Genomic DNA, 17234 nt, shown 5'->3' on the forward strand with positions numbered 1-17234 from the left:
GGTCCGGTCGACCGCGATGGTTTCTGCGGTCGACCGCGAGTTGGGCTGGACTTGAATTTGGTTTCCTGTTCGTATTGGGTTTGTGTTTTGATATATATTGAAACACGATTTTCTAGGGTTTCTGAGGAGAGAGAATCAGATATTTTAGATTGTACTGAGCACTTTGAGAGGGAGAACTTGTGAGCAAGTTGAGAGACTTGGTTTAGGATTTGTATGAGTGATTTTGTGAGATTGTAACCCTTTGTACTCTCCTTGATTTAGTAGAATATCTCCATCCTCTCCCCGTGGACGTAGGAAAATTGCCGAACCACGTATATCTCTGTGTTTGGTTTGATTTGTCGTATTTGAATTGAATTGTGCTCGTGTTTATTTTGGTTATCTTCTCTCGTGACTCGCGAAACCATTTGGTGTGCGAGCATGCTTCCGCAAAGGTGCGCAACAATTGGTATCAAAGCTCAGATTTCAGATCTAGAGTTTTGGTATTAGGTGGAGGAAGATTCATCGTGGAAGCTTAGTTCTTGGAGTTCTAGGCTTCGATGGAGATAGTGTTTGAGGTTGTCGTTGAAGATTTCGCTTTCCTCGTGTGGTTAGGAAATCTTTTTGCAATCTGTTCTAGGGTTCAGTTGGGTAACTTCTAAATTCTATCAAGTTTAAATTTTCCTCTACAATTTGGAGTTTGTGAGTATGGGTGAATAAGTTGGTGAAAGCAGCATGATGCCGGGTATAGTTCAAGTTAATTTTCAGAACACTAAAATTAGTGTGGTTAAATATGACGACAAAATCAATTTTGGTTTGTGGATGAGCGACGTACAAGATGCGCTCAATGCTTATAATTTAGAGGAGACCATCATGGTCCATGAGAGGCCACCAAAATATGAAGATACGATATAGAAAAAGATGAATAGAAACGCTTGTGGGGTGATCAGATCCTATTTGGAATAGGAGCTAAAATATGATGTGATTGGGGTAACGTTTGTAATAAAGATCTAGAAAATTCTCAATAACAAGTACCTTACAAAGAGTGTTGAGAACAGATTGCACTTGCTGCATAGGTTATTCAGATTTCAGATGTCCAGGGGCACCTCACTAGTAGTTCATGTGAACAACTAAACTAAGTTGTTGTCGGACTTGTCGAATATTGATGAGAAGATATCGGATGAGTACAATACGATTATTTAATTTGTTAGGCTCCTTACCGGATGTATGATATATTTAAGCTTACTTTGTTGAATGAGAGATTTTCTATCAGCTATAGTAAAGTAACTAATGCTTTGACGAAATATGATTTGAGGAGGAAGGACAAAGAGACTTCCCGCGCTAGTACTTCAGGAGAGGCCTTGTCGACGAGAGGTAGAAGCCCATATCCGAGAGGTGGCAATAGAGGTAAGTCATAGTCGAGAGGCCATCACCAGTTAGCAAAGAACCAATATGCATTCTGCAAGGAGCAGGGATATTGGAAGAGAGATTGTCCAAAGCTTAAGGGGAAGGAGAATGGCAAGAAAAAGGGCCAGAAGGCCAATGAGGTGAGCGTTACGAGAGGCGATGATTCTAATAATTCGAGCTTTTCTCTACTGATTACTCTGAAGGTGAACCACTTGGATGCATCAGATTGGATGCTTGATTCTGGCGCTACTTATCAGGTGACTCCTAGGCGAAATTGGTTTTTATCATTTAAGAGACTTGATGGGGGTGTTGTTGTCATGGGAAATGATCAATTTTGTGGTATTTGTGGGATAGGTATCGTGAGGATTCGGATGCATGATGGAGTAGTCCGTGAATTGAATGAGGTAAGATTTTTTCCTCAGCTGAAGAAGAATCTTATATCAGTTGGAGCTTTAGAGGCGAAGGGATTCAAGGTGACTTTTGAGGATGCTGTAGCAAAGATTACTAAGGAATCTTTCGTGGTGATGAAGGGAGTACGTAGTCGAAACTTATATTATCTGAAGGAGAGCATCGAGATTGGTCAGGTAGCTTTAGCTATTTTAGATGCGGACATTAGCAGACTTTGGCACTACATGTTGGGGCACACAGAAGAGAAGTCACTGCAGGCGCTGTGCAAGCAGGGACTATTAAAGGGAGCCAAGAGTGGAAAGGTTGAGTTATGTGAGCACTTTGTACTTGGTAAGAAGACGAATATGAAGTTCAAGACTGCCATTCTTAGGATGAGGGGCATCCTAGATTATGTGCACACAGATGTTTAGGATCCCACTAATACTTTATCACTTGGTGGTCGATATTAGTTCATCATGTTCATTGATGACTATTCTAGGAGTTGTTGGGAGTACACCATGGCGAAGAAGAGTGTGAAGTCCTAGATATATTTGTGGAGTGGAAGAAGAGATTGGAACTGCAAAATGGGAGAAAGATCAAGATGTTGTGATCCAACAACGATAGTGAGTACACATCAGACCCATTTCAGCAGCTATGTTGATACGAGGGAATAGAGAGACACTTCACAGTTAGTCACACACCGCAGCAGAATGGGGTGGAAGAGAGGTTAAATCGATCTTTGCTGGAGAATGTTCGATATTTATTGGTGCATAGTGGTTTGGAGAAGATCTTTTGGGCTGAGGCACTTTCATATGCCAGTCACCTCATTAATAGGTTGTCTTCATCAGCGATTGAGGGGAAGACCCATATGGAGATATGGTCGGGAGAGCCAGCACACGACTATGATCAGTTCAAGGTATTTGGGCACCCTGCATACTATCATGTTAAGACTGAAAAGTTAGAACCTCGAGCTAGGAATGTCATATTTGTAGGATTCAAGCGTTGTGTCAAGGAATACAAGCTATGGGATTCAGTTGATAGGAAGATTACACTGAGTAGAGATGTCATGTTTGATGAGGCTTCTATCTTGAAGCTTCCATGCTCTCATCAGGTGGAGAGCGATCCAACAAAGGAGATATCGCAGGTGGTGGAGATCAATACAGGTTCACATTATCCAGATAGTATAGTATCTATTAGGGTTCCAACTGAGGTGACGCCATGCGAGCATGGCCATGATTTGGGTGATACGGGTACAGATGTGTAAGATCAGGAATCGATGGTTTAGGTTCAGAATTCTATTATGATTCGGAGACAGAGGAGAGACATACAGATGCCAGCATGGTATACCGACATAGTAGTTGCATATGCACTTCCGGTGGAGAGTATCGATGAATTGGTGCCTACAACATTCAGAGAGGCCGAGCAGAGTTCGGAGGCTGATTTGTGGCAGGTAGCTATGCAAGAGGAGATGAAGTCTCTTCATAAGAACGATACATGAGAGCTTGTTGAGCTTCCAAAGGGACAGAAGATGATTGGTTGCAAGTGGGTATACACGAAGAAGGAGGGCATTGAAGGCACTCCGATAAGGTTCAAGGCTAGGTTGGTTGTGAAGGGATATGCACAGGAGGAAGGTATTGATTATAATGAGGTTTTCTCTCTGGTAGTAAAGCATTTTTCGATACGTATTTTGCTAGCTTTAGTGGCACAATATAGTTTGGAGTTAGATCAGTTAGATGTGAAGACGAATTTCTTCATGGTGATCTTGATGAAGAAATATATATGACTCAGCCATTAGGATTCTGAGTTGCAGGGAAGGATAAGTTGGTTTGCAGGTTAAAGAAATCGCTATACGGTTTGAAGCAGTCTCCTCGATAGTGGTATAAGTGATTCGATGGATTTATGATTGGTCATTCATACACTCGGAGTCAGTTTGATCCTTACGTGTATTTTCATAAGTTGAAAAGAGGTGCGTACATTTATTTGTTATTTTATATTGATGACATGTTGGTTGCCTCTATTTCCATGTCTGTTATAGATAAGTTGAAGATTCAGCTCTCAAATGAATTTGAGATGAAGGATTTAGGTAAGGATAAGCGTATTTTAGGGATGGAGATCGATAGAGACAAAGAGAATGACATAATTTGTTTAACACAGGTAGCTTACTTGAAGAAAGTTCGACAGTGGTTTAATATTAGCATGGATACCAAGCCAGTTAGTATACCTTTGGGAGCCCATTTAAAGCTTTCAGCTGACCTTTCACCAAAGACAGTTGAAGATAGAGAGTTAATATTGAAGACTCCATATGCGAGCGCGATTGGGAGCTTAATGTACGCGATGATATGTACGAGGCCGAATTTGTCACAGGTGATGAGCATGGTTTTGAGATAAATGCACGATCCAGAAGTGGGTCATTGGGATACCGTGAGATGGATTTTGAGGTACATTAGAGGTACGCTCAGTGTTGGTTTGGTTTATGAGTGGGACACTAGAGGTGGGTAGTTGTGTATTAGCTATGTTGATTCGGATTATGCCGAAGATTTGGATAAGTGTCGATCTACTATGGGGTATGTATTCACTTTGACCCGTGCGCGGTGTGTTGGAGATGCACCTTACAGTCTACGGTAGCTTTGTTAACGATGGAGGTAGAGTATATGACGATTACGGAGGCTGTGAAGGAGGCTATTTGGCTTCGGGGACTTTTAGAGGAACTTGATATATCACAACGGTCTGTTACTATTCATTGTGATAGCATGAGTACTATCTATTTAGCGTAGAATTAGGTTTTTTATGTGTGGACGAAGCACATTGACATTCGTTATCACTTTGTTCAAACTATTCTTGAAGATGACGATGTGGATATTGTGACAGTCCACACAAAAGATAATCCAGCGAATATGCTCACTAAGATGGTTCTGAGCAACAAGTTTGATCATTATCGAAACTTATTGTGCATTAGTGATTTTTGAGGCCGTTGACGGCCATTTAGATGATCTACGGACGACTTGATCCCTTAGGAGAGGGGATACATAGGCAACCATATTAGTGTAGTCGAGTTTGGAGAGACGACACATTGGTGCTCTTTGTTTGGTGTCAGCTCAGTTTTGGGAAAGCTTCACCAAGGTGGAGAATTGAATAGAATATAGGAATTACAGTAGAAAATAATTTGATCACCCAACGGCTGACCGCGAGTGGCCCGGCGGTCGACCGCGAGTGGCGCGATGGTCGACCACGAATGTGCACAAGACATGGAAAGTTTCTGGACTTTTCTCGGTTGAACACGAGTGGCGTAGTGGTCGACCGGTCAAACCCTGTAATGAAAATTGGTTTCTGTCGTTGTGGTTCGGTCGACTGCGCGGTGGTTTTTTGGCGTCGAGCCGGATGATTTGGGCTGGGCCTGAATTTGGTTTTCTGTTCGTATTGAGTTTGTGTTTTGATATATATTTAAACATGATTTTCTAGGGTTTCTGAGGAGTGAGAATTAGATATTTTAGATTGTATTGAGCACTTTGAGAGGGAGAACTTATGAGCAAGTTGAGAGATTTGATTTAGGGTTTGTGTGAGTGATTTTGTGAGATTGTAACCATTTGTACTCTCCTTGATTTAGTGGAATCTCCCCATCCTCTCTTCGTGGACGTATGCAAATTGTCAAACCATGTTTATCTCTGTGTTTGGTTTGATTTTTCGTATTTGGATTGAATTATGCTCGTATTTATTTTGGTTATCTTCTCCCATGACTTGTGAACTCGTTTGGTGTGCGAGCACGCTTCCGCAAAGGCGCGCAACAGAAGCACTACTAGTCGATTGATGAGCAACCATCAGTCGACCGATAGCGGGTTTCCTGTGCTGATCTGGTTTTCTATTTTGGGTGAATCCTATTTGGGTTTGTCTTGGATATTTACCATTTTGCCACCCATATTGTTTAACATACAAATAGAGGTTGTTTAGGGTTTTCAAAGATCAGATTAGAGTTTTGAAGGGATAGAGAGATTGTTCTTTATTCTAGAAAGATTATGAGAAAGAGATTTGTAATCTTTTATTCTTCATAATCTAGAGAAGATATTTTCCTTCGCCAAATTAAATTTGTTCGTACGTTTTGCTATTTTCTTCACAAAATATACATTTGATAATTCCGCGATCAAAGGTACTCGCACGGCGACTTGTACCATGTTAGTATCAGAGCAAATCAGATCCTAAGGAGGGGTATCCTCTGTATGGCCTTACTCGATCGCAACACAAAAAACTAGGTGAGATTCTTATTTTTTGGAAGAAGTCCATAAATCAAGAAAGAAGAAGATGGCGGCTATCGACAATTCAACAAGGCTTATGCGATGGAGAAATAGATCGAGACAATCAGTTCGACTCTCACGAAGCTCGTCGATCTCATCCACGGAGGCGACAAGAAGGTTGATTCTTTGGCGTGGTCAAAGAGGAAACCTATAAAATCCGATGAAGACAAGGAGAATTCAGACTCCGACGAGGAGGTCAGAGCTGTCAAGACTGTTCCATATCAAAGTGTGTAAGCAGTCATTGTAATTTTCTTGCACTAATGAATTTTATGTATTATATCAATGTTAATTATTATTAAATACATGCTTTTGAGTTGCCAAAATGTTGGAGTAACTATGTTTGTAAAGTGTTTTATTGACAATAGTTGAGTAACCACAACATTAAAAATCACAGCACCACAAGAACAGAAAGTATATTCATCTCAATAAATGGAATATTTGTACATAATCTTGAAAAATAATCAAATATTCTGAATATAGGCACATGGTACATAGCTTTTTCAGATGCGGATGTGGATGAAAAAGGGTGTGGATATTAATATGTTTGCATAATGGTATATGGTCTGTTTCTCTCAGAACAGGACAGCCCCCCCCCCCCCCATCATATAGATAACTAGGTTCTCAGAAAAGAAGATGGGTGAACATGATGTTATATCTAATATTAGATAACCATCTTTACATCTTGTTATAAGTGATCCCTCTGTTTTGCATGATTGTTACAGTCTGAAAGTTATTTGTTATCATGAATATAAATGTTGTTATAAGTGTTAAAGTTGTTTGTTATAAGTGATTCCTCTTGCATTGTAGGATGAATTTTACTTCGGAATCTCAAACTATGGAAGAGTACTCTCAAGACGGAGAGAGGGCTAAAAAGCTAGGTGTGACTATGTAATATGGTCAGAGCAAGAGAATTGAGAGCTACTGAGACTTTTAGTGGAGGAGGTTAAGAATGGCAATAAGATGGATAATGGCAACTTCAAGAAATATACCATCACTCAAAACGTGTTGCCACTCATGAATGCTAAATTTAGAAGAACTTTTAAATTTGATCATGTAAAGAATAAGATCAAAAGTTAGAAGAGGAAGATTGAACCAATGAATTACTATTGAGGAACAATTCCGGGTTTGGTTGGGACCCAATATCTCAGAGAATTACTTGCTCCGTTGAGGTGTGGGAAAATTACAAACATGTTAGATTCTTAATTACCCAAAGTTTCTAACTACATAATATATTGTTATGTTTGCTAATTACAAAAAAAGAAAAAAAAATTAATTTGTTATCTTTTTTTAACAGGCTCATCCTAATACACCAATGCTTAAAGATAAGTTGTTTGAAAATTTAGAAAATATGCAGATGGTGGTGGGTAGCCACTCAGCTAGTGGGAGAGCAGCTGAAGGCTTAGGTTGTGAGGGGGTAGAGAGTGCGCCATTACATAATGCATTGGGTGAGGGTATATTGGATGATGACATTGGACTTGATACTATGGGTGAAGCAGAACCTACCCAACCACCAGTAGATCCTCTACCACCTCCCCCTAATTGCACTCCAGGCCCTACCACTCCCGTGGCTGAATCTGTACCATCGACCTCTAGCACTAGCAGAAATATTCGTAGAGCACCTTCCCACACCACCGCCTCTGCATTGTCTCAACCCGCTATGCAAGAAATGATGAGTGAAATTACAATTATAAGTAAGGCTTTACAAGAGTTAGTCACAGAGGTGAGGTTGTTGCGAAGCCGCAACCAACCGTGGGTCGAGGGAGTGGCTTCAATTCCAGAATTTACCGATGAAGAACGATTGACTGTCCTTAGTCAAAATATTTCCAAAGACGTGAAGGATATGTTTGTGAAGATGAATGATGATCAAAGGAGAATGTTTATGATTTGGCGTCTGACTGGAGTATTTCCAAATGACGACAATCACTATGCTTATTAATGACTATTATGTTATATGCTTTTGGGAACATATATGTTAGTTATATGCTTTTGGACTTTTATGTTAAGCACATGAATGCTTTTGGATAGTTGTTTGCATTATCTTTTGGAGTTGATGTCAAGCACATGTACATGTTCTGATTTATAATCAGAATGTTTTGTATTTTGCACATGTACATGTTCTGTTTTATATCTAATTTGCATTGGATAGTTTGTGTTACAGGGAGTCCCGTGGCTTGATTACTGGTTGTGTGATGGAATTCTTATAGTGATGGGAAAATTATGAATGCTTTGGATAGTTGCATGATATGCTCATCTCTAAACATAAAAATGTGATTTGGTGAATATCTTGTATTGAAAATCTTACTATTTTTTATTTTCATGATTAATACAGGATGGAAGATAATCAGCATGTCTCTATTTTGCTATTTCATGAGGATACTGCTGATTATCTCCTCATTTGTATTATCAACATGGTTGCACAAATAGGAGGTCTAGTCATGAGTATCTCGCACCTCATATCACAAGAGGAAAATAAATCTACTCATTTCCCAACTCAGACATGGCATTACGGACCATGACCTTCAATATTTGAAATCTAAGATGGAGAGCAATCCACGTGATTTTCGTCGAATATATCGTATGTATCCGGATTGCTTTATGAAATTGTGTATGGTCTTGCGAGAACGTGGGCATTTACAAGATACACGGTATATCAGCGTTGAGGAGATGGTTGCTATTTTCCTACTCACTATTACTCAAAATCAACGATATTGCATCACCACTGAGAGGTTTGATCGATCCCGATTTGTTGTCAGTGTTTGTTTCAATAAGGCACTACAGGCCCTTGTGTCATTAGCCCCTTGTATGATGGCTCCTCCTCCTACCGATCCACCGGAAAAGGTCACATCTGAATCTCGTTTTTGGCCTTATTTCAAGGTATTGAAATTTAAATACATTATATAAGTCTTCATTCATTGTTATTATTATAATTTTAAAGTCACATTTCATATATGCTAATGGGAATATATAGGACTGTATCGGTACTATTGACGAGACCCACATTCCACGTATGGTGTATGGCGAGGACCAAACTCCATATTGTAATAGACATGGCTATCTTTCTCAAAATATCCTTGCAACATGTACATTTGATCTTAGGTTTATTTATGTCTTAGTGGGATGGGAGGGATCTGCCAATGATTCACGGGTCTTGAAGGATGCAATGAGTAGAAGTGCATGCAGTCTTCCACTTCCAAATGGTAAATATTTTTTTTATCAAATTGTTAGATTTTATATTTATTGATTATAATTCTAAATAAATGTTAATGCAGGTAAATTTTATCTAGTTGATTGTGGTTACCCAAATAGGCTACAATTTTTGGCTCCCTATCGGGGTACGAGGTACCACCTTAAAGAGTTTGGCCCAGCTAACAACCGTCAACGACCACGCAATGCTCATGAGTTATTCAACCATCGACATGCATCACTTAGAAATTGTATTGAACGTATTTTTGGCATTTTTAAGTCTAGGTTTACTATTTTTAAGTCTCAACCTCTAGGTTTTCCATATGACACTCAAAAAGTATGATCTGGGCATGTATCGGTCTGCATAATTTTCTGAAGATGGAGAACTCCAACGATGACTTTGAAGTTTCCGATCTTCCTCCAGAGGCACCACGCAATGTTGCTTTGATTGATGGTGATTCTGATGAGGACGATGACCTATAAACTCAACAAGCATAACGGACAGCTGCATCACGTTAGAGAGAACAAATGGCAAACACAATGTGGGAGGATGGGACAAACGTAGCCCAAGGAGTCTAGAGCAAAGTTATATGCCGGTAGATTATATTTGTAATAATTAAGATTTAAGTTACCGACTGAGACTTTATTTGTAATAATTGAGACTTTATCATCATCATTGTAATAGATGTATGAATGATTAAATAATTGTTGCAATTAAAAATTTTGTTAATATAGCATAATAGTTAAAATAAACATCAAAATATTTAAAGATTGATTAATATTAATATTATTAATATTATTATATATTATAACTATTTTTAATATTTTATATTAAAATAATCTTAAAAAATAATATTATTATATATTATAACTATTATTTATTTAATCATTTGATGTTATATCAAGTTAAACTTGAACTTAATTAAGCTATACAAATAATATTATAAAAAGATGTCATACCAATTGTCCCACTCAAATTGTCCTATTATCCCATTTTACCATACTTTATCCTACTTAAATTATCCCATTGGATAAAATTATCCCATTGTAACCACTTAACCCAATTTACTCCAAATTACTCCGATGAATAACCCCCCTCCCCCCCGAAATTTTTAGCTTAAATCAAGCGCGGGATTTTTCCTTCTTTGGGTGAATCTACATTGACAAATGAACAGTGCGTTGGATATCACACCACAACTACAAGTAGCCATGAAACAATCTAGACGGTCCAAGTCCATAGATGGGGCAACGAAAAAGGACTGAAGTGACATTTAATGGTAACCAATGAAGGAAGGTTGGGTCCCACCTATTGCCTCCTGCTCTTTACTATGGTTGGTTGGTACAGTCGCTGTAGAGAAGAGGCCTATATAGGAGGAGAGGACCCTATAGAGCTTAGAGTTTTTGGCTTTTTATTCTTTATTCTTTTTAATTTCTCTCTTTTAATTGGCAAAGACATGGTGGTGGCAGCACATTTGCCGAATTTTGTACCTTGTTATGCTCTAAACGTCATCCACTTGATTCTTCTCACAAGAGAGGTGAAAGTGTTGATGCCTCTACATCAAAGTTTATACGACTATATAGTCATGGAGCCTTTTTATTAGTCTTTTTTAAGGGGGTGTTTGGTTCGTTAAATTGGGCTAAGCAAATCTATTTCAACTCTGATAGCCCCCTCCACATGGGCCAAAACCAGTTTTTACGTTTATTTTCTCGGGTTTGATTTGCAAGGAAATGAGTTGGGTAACTCCTCACACATCAGCAAAAAAAAAAAATCATCCATTTCCGCTCAAAACAAGCGTAAATCGCTAGAAACCCTAGCCGCCTTTGACAATTTCTCTTTCGTTTTCTCTCATTGCTTTTTTTGGGGAAGAAAGAGAAGGCTAGGGTTACCTACCCCCATTCTCTCCCCGCCAGAAATTTCCCGCGGCCTTTTTCATCGGCTTCTTCGTAACAGGTTTTCTTGTTCGCCGTCTTCGGCTTTCGCCTTATTCGTCGGCTTCTTTATCGCTGTTAATTGCTAGTGAGTTCCTAAACTCTAATACTTTTCTTTAAATTTATGACTTTGTGGTTAGGGTGATGATGAATTGTATTCGATTAGAGGAGGAAGAAGGGGTTATTTTGATCATTTGCAGGATGAATTGGTTTTTACCCGAAATTCCTGAATTGGCTTGATTGAGGTGATCACCTGTTTTTTGGTTTGATGTTGAGATCTAGAATTCTAATAATTTGTTCAAATATCATATGAATGTTCACACATCTTCAATTTGCAAATTGTTCGATTTCTGAGTTATATTAAATTTGCCACAATACACATGTACAAACACAATTGCTACATAAAGAAGGTTCCATGTCATATTGTAATACATAAGCATCAATCTGTTGATTCTGGGCCAATGGGGATAAAAAATGCCATGCTAGACAAGCAGGTTCTGAATCATGTACTAGTATATGTATCATTGAAAATATATCAGTTTGTAATCTTGTTGGTTTGTTATTAATTTTTGTAAATTGCAATTCATTCAGGTTTTGTTAGAATTCTACTTAGTTTCTAAGTGGATAATGTTTTTCAGCCCTTGAGGGTTCCAACATATGCCAACATGCTGTTTATAGATAGCAATGTTGCAAGATTATTATTCCACATCTAAAAAATTAAGCAAAAAGTACAATATATGTACCAATGTAAATGATTTTAAACTGCACCGATTTGATTGGTTATGATATTCTTGTTCTTTCCTTTGTTAGGTAGACTAGATAAGGCTGAATACCTGTGTTACCTAAGTATTTCTATCTAAAGCTGAACCCATACCCGACACATACCCGTATCAAAACTCCTTGTGCACTCCTTGCATATATGCATACATTACGCGGTCATGCAGTCAATGAAACAATAGAAGGCTTGAAAGGTTGCACTACATTTATTTTTGAATTTAATTTAATAGTTGGCTACATGGTTTCCCATGAGACCACATAGTTGATTTGCATGTAACTTTTGCCTCTTATGCTTGAACTTTTGCCTCTTAAAATTTTCTTCTTTAACATCCAATGCTTGCTATAGGAATAAAAGTTTTGATTATTGACATTGCATATGGATGCTTGCTAGGTAAATTAATTATTTCAATTTGATGTTTGTATCGTAGATGAATGGTGATGGGGATTGTATCGATGAACAAAGTGTTGTTAATATGGTTCAAGATGCTCCAGTATCTATTTTTGTTAAAATATTTACATTCATAAGGAGAATGCAAGCTAGACGTAAATTAATTCGTAGTGGTCCAAGTGAGGAAAAAAGAAAATAAGAGAGCTAGAATTGAACACATAGAGCGTATTTATAATGGTTTAAGTGATAGTTGTGTAAACTACATTAGAATGTAGAGTGTTGATTTTGTTAAACTAACAAGTATAATGAGGAACAATAGGCCGCTAAAAGACTCAAGGAATATAATAGTGGAAGAACAACTTATCATGACACTGAACATTTTGGGTCATAAATCTAAAAATTACATTGTGAGATCTCATTTCATAAGATCAGGGGTGTACGTGGTATTTTGTGATTCTCACTTCTAACATACTTGTTAAATCCATTTACTTTTGATGAATGACTAGTCTTGTTTAACTTAGGAACTACTCTTAAGAATGTTTGTAGGCAAAGTTCAGCTTTCAGGTGAGGTTCAACCTTCAGGTGAACTTAGATCTTTGCAGGCAAACTTCAGGCAAAGTTCAACTTGTAGGCGAAGTTCAGTCTTCAAGCGAACTTAAGTATAATCAGGCGAACCTTTGAGCTTCTTTGCTTGTTCCAAGTTGTCGTGTCTTGTTGTACAACTCGTTTATGTCAAAAAACACTTCCTTTGTTAGAGATAGAGGTAATTTTACTTGCCTACAAAACCCCATCAAAGTTTTCATTCCCAAATTGGGTTGCATAGGGTCTGAAATACTTTAAACTTTTTTGGCACAATCAATAACCATGACTTAGGATGTTTAGCAAACACTCAGCTATCACGGACTTGATGTGTCTTTATCAACTATCGTTTGAGTTGGACTAGCCATGTTTTTAACCTTTGCATGATAAGTTATCGGGGAGTTTCTCTTAGGCTTAATGCTAAGATTTCTCCTCTATCCTTCGCCATTTAAGGTATTGGATTAAGAGTTGAATGTGATCACAACGATTAAATTCTAGTCAAGTTTGGTTGTGCCGTTCAATGTAACACTTAACCTAGAAATTTGAAAATGAGGCTCATCGCTTGGTAGGCCTCTTATTTTAAGAAGTATGATGGCATCACTAACACAATAACGATCTCATATGAGAATAGTAACTCATCGCTTGGTAGGTCACTATTTGGGAATAAGGAGATAAATAGGGGTGCATCGCCTGATAGGCCACTATCTAGGAATGACGGTGTGAAAATAGTCAAGTCGTTCAGTGACATAGGAGTATAATGACTGTAATTGAAATAGAGGTACATCACATGGTAGGCCCTTATCTTTGATAACGTCACTTGCAAGAATGACAATGCAAAAATAATCAAGTCGTTCAGTGACATGGGAGTATAACGATTGTGATTGGAATAGTAGCACATCACATGGTAGGCCACTAGCAATATTATTTACAAGAATGATAGTGTGGAAATAATCATGTTGTTCAGTGACATGGAAGTATAACGACTGTGATTGGGATAAAGGCACATCACATGGTAGACCACTATCTTCGATCACTCTAAAGAGATAGAATGTTCGGAAAAGATTAGATAATGAATCATCACATGTTAGATCACTATCCTGATTGAATAATTAGTAGAGTTTCATCACATGGTAGACCACTACTTGACAGAGTGTTTTCAATAAAGGTTGAAGAATTGACTATCAGAGATAATTGTTAACGTGATAGTTTTGAAGAGAATTATCTATCAGAGGTAATCATTAACATGATAGTATTTTGTGGACCCGTTATCCTTTTGAAGAGGATTGGTGGGGATGTTTGGAGGGATGACTTTCTCATCCTTGAAGTCGTACTTCTTTTGAAAGTGGTTTTCCGAAGAATTGCCCTTCTGCTTCGAAGAAGATTTAGGGGAGGAAGTAGTCTCTACTGTCAAAGTATCCTTCCCTTTTAAATGGGTCTGAGAAGTAAAGTTGCCTTGGTTACCCCCTCTTCGAGATTCATACGGCTCCTCGGCATCTAACCTATTGAGCATGTTTTCTACCTATTCACATTGGCGAACAAGCTCATTCCAAGTTTGGGTCTCTACCGCTCTAATCTTGGATAAAATATGAATCGAGAGATTGTTGTGGCATATCTCAATCAATGTATTTTCAGAAACTTGATCATGGTAATGTAGCGACCGATTTGTAAAGCTCTTCGCGAAGTCATTAACAAGCTCCTCTTTTCTCTACTTTTCACCTAATAGAGTGAACATTGACACCTCAGTGTCATCATCGAAGAAGCGAGCCAAGAATAACTTCTCTATGTCAGCCCAAGATTTAATGGAGCTTGGTTCTAGTTTGTGGAACCATTCAAAAGCTACTCCTTTCAGGGTTCCAATGAATAGCCGGGTCAGGATAGGATCACTCCCTAAAAGAAATCCTATTTGAGCCAGTAAATAGTAGATGTGTTGAGAAGGAGAACCCTTACTATCAAACTGGACTAGCCTTATGGGCTTAAACTTTGATGGGTAGGAGACTGTATCCTATTCAACCGGATATGATTTGACAACCCTCAGTTCATTCATATTTTTTTGGAGTTTCAAGGTGTCGAGTTGGCTTTGAAACTCATCAAGCCTCTTATCTCGTGGGTTGTTGCTAGAAGGTGATGCTTCTTCTGAAGACTCGGATGAGAAATCAGAGGGCAACCCAGGATTCTCTTCCCCATTAGTTGTTTGAGGAGGAGTATGTTCTCGTTCTTTGTTCTTGGTTGAGGATTTTGGGGGAGCCTGTGACGTCCTCTTCTTCTTCTTGTCCTTGTTCAGAAGCTTTTCTAGCATCTCCTTTATGGCGTTGATTTTGCCTTGCTGCATGACGATTGTAGTTTGGCGCTCTTCTAATTTTTTGGCTATATCATCAGGAATTTTAGCCATGTACACTTTTGTGCACCCACCCTGCATTGAGCTTGAAGCCTGAGATGTTGCTACTTCCGAGCAATCATCATCATCATCAGAAATGGATGCTAATCGCCTGTAATCAAGCGGTACGGCAACCCCCTTTTTAGTCCGAGTATGCTGGTAGACACCCTCAAGCTCAATGGAGATGCCTTTCAGTCCCGACGAAAATTTAGTATCAGAAGAGTCTGAATTCTTTGCCTTGGCTTCCTTGTCATGTTAACAGTTGCAGCTGGGAGAACCAAGTCATCAAGAGCTTGTTTCCTTACGCGTTTGCATCTTTGGCGAGGAAGTCTTGTCTCTACCGGTCGCTCAGAGAGTCTGTCGAATACCGGTAGTTTGGATAATTTACTACACCGACACCTAACAAGTACTGTCGTGATAAGCCTCTCACAGTGGCATCGAGGCGTTATCTCGTGAACACTGCATTTGCACATTAAGTGTTCTCTAAGATCCCCCGGGGGTCGATGCTTACAACCCCCAGCGTTGGAAGGACAAGTTAAATGATTGTAAGAAGAAAGCTCCAGAGAACACTTGGAAAAATCGCTAAGTGATGGATTCTGGCGAACTTGCCTATACAAGCGAAGCTGCCTAGTCTGGCGAGGTTCTCCTATTTGGCGAGCTTGGGACAGTTGGCGAGGAGATATAGTCTGGCAAACTTGGCGAGGTTTGCAAAATTGGCGAGCTTAGCGATGTTCAACTCCTTGTTCTTCCTGGCGAGGTTCTTCAGTTTAGCGAGCTTGCATGAGCTCAGCTTTCTCACGTCGGCGAAGTGCGCCCGTCAGGTGAACTACTGCTTTACCCTTTTGGCAAATCATATCTTGAAATTGGGGTTGAGCTTTCAGGCGAGCCTGGCGACGTTCGCCAGTTGACCTAAATCCACCTGTTTGACAAAGTTCACTTTATTAGTGACCTTCGCCAGCGATGTGAAGTCTGCTTGACCGGTGAGTTTCACCAGCGATGTAAGGTCCGCCTGAACTGCGCAGTTCAACAAAGCCTGGAACTTTGCTAATTTTCTTGGAACTACCATTGCTTCTCAGGCCTGAATAATAATTCAGGCCATCAAAAGACATCAACGCACGTGCTTCATGGCGAGCATGGGCTTATCATCGCCTCTGTTTGGCCCTCTTTGAGAGAGGAGCGTTCACATCAATGGTGAAGGCATGATCTGCGCCAACATGAACTTTAGTCCCCTTGAAGATAGGAGTTTGTGTGGATTGCTTAACAACCCAACGAGCAACTTCTTGATTTGCACCTTTGTCCTATCAGCCTGCATCAATTGTCTTGGGGGGAATAGAACCCTCAGTGATTGCTCAGGTAGAGCTCTCAGGCATGATAGCCTTACACTACAACAAATTATACTTTTTCCGACGCTTATTCCCGACGCATGGTTAAATACGTCGCCAAATATTATATTTTTCCCGATGATTTTAGTTAGCGTTGACAAAACATATATTTTTTCCTACATTTATAATTAGCGTCGCTAAAAGTGTATATTATTTATGACGTTTTAAATTAGAGCCAGTAAAAGTGTATGGATTTCACGACGTTTTTCATTTTTTCGTCGGTAAAAATATATATTTTTAGCGACGTTTTAGAGTTGACGTCGCTAATAATGTGTATTTATCGCGACGTGTTAGGTTAGCATCGCTAAAAGTCTCTTTTTCCCAACGTCCCTACTTTGCATCGCTAAATGGTCTATTTTTTATGATGCTTTTTCATTCATCTGCGTCGCTAAAACTCCATCAATTCTTGTATAACATCGATCCCCTATTTTTGTTTGAGCGGGCTCTCAAATTTTCCAAACCCCCGCTTCTAAAATTTTTGGTCTTTTGTTTGGAGTTTTTGGCTGAGGTTTTGAGAGGCTATAAATACCCTATTGATCTCAGTTCTCTTGGTAATCCAAAAAGTT

General features: G+C 39.1%; 1 protein-coding gene across 1 annotated transcript; it reads left to right on the top strand.

Annotated features, from left to right (window-relative positions):
* LOC109847578 lies at positions 8595-9722 on the top strand. The gene is made up of 5 exons (XM_020416808.1): positions 8595-8930; positions 9025-9253; positions 9326-9395; positions 9525-9576; positions 9618-9722. The coding sequence occupies exons 1-5, from the start codon at positions 8595-8597 to the stop codon at positions 9720-9722; spliced, it is 792 nt and encodes a 263-aa protein (XP_020272397.1).

This window comes from Asparagus officinalis, chromosome 7, assembly GCF_001876935.1.
Source record: "Asparagus officinalis chromosome 7, Aspof.V1, whole genome shotgun sequence".
NCBI lineage: Eukaryota > Viridiplantae > Streptophyta > Magnoliopsida > Asparagales > Asparagaceae > Asparagus > Asparagus officinalis.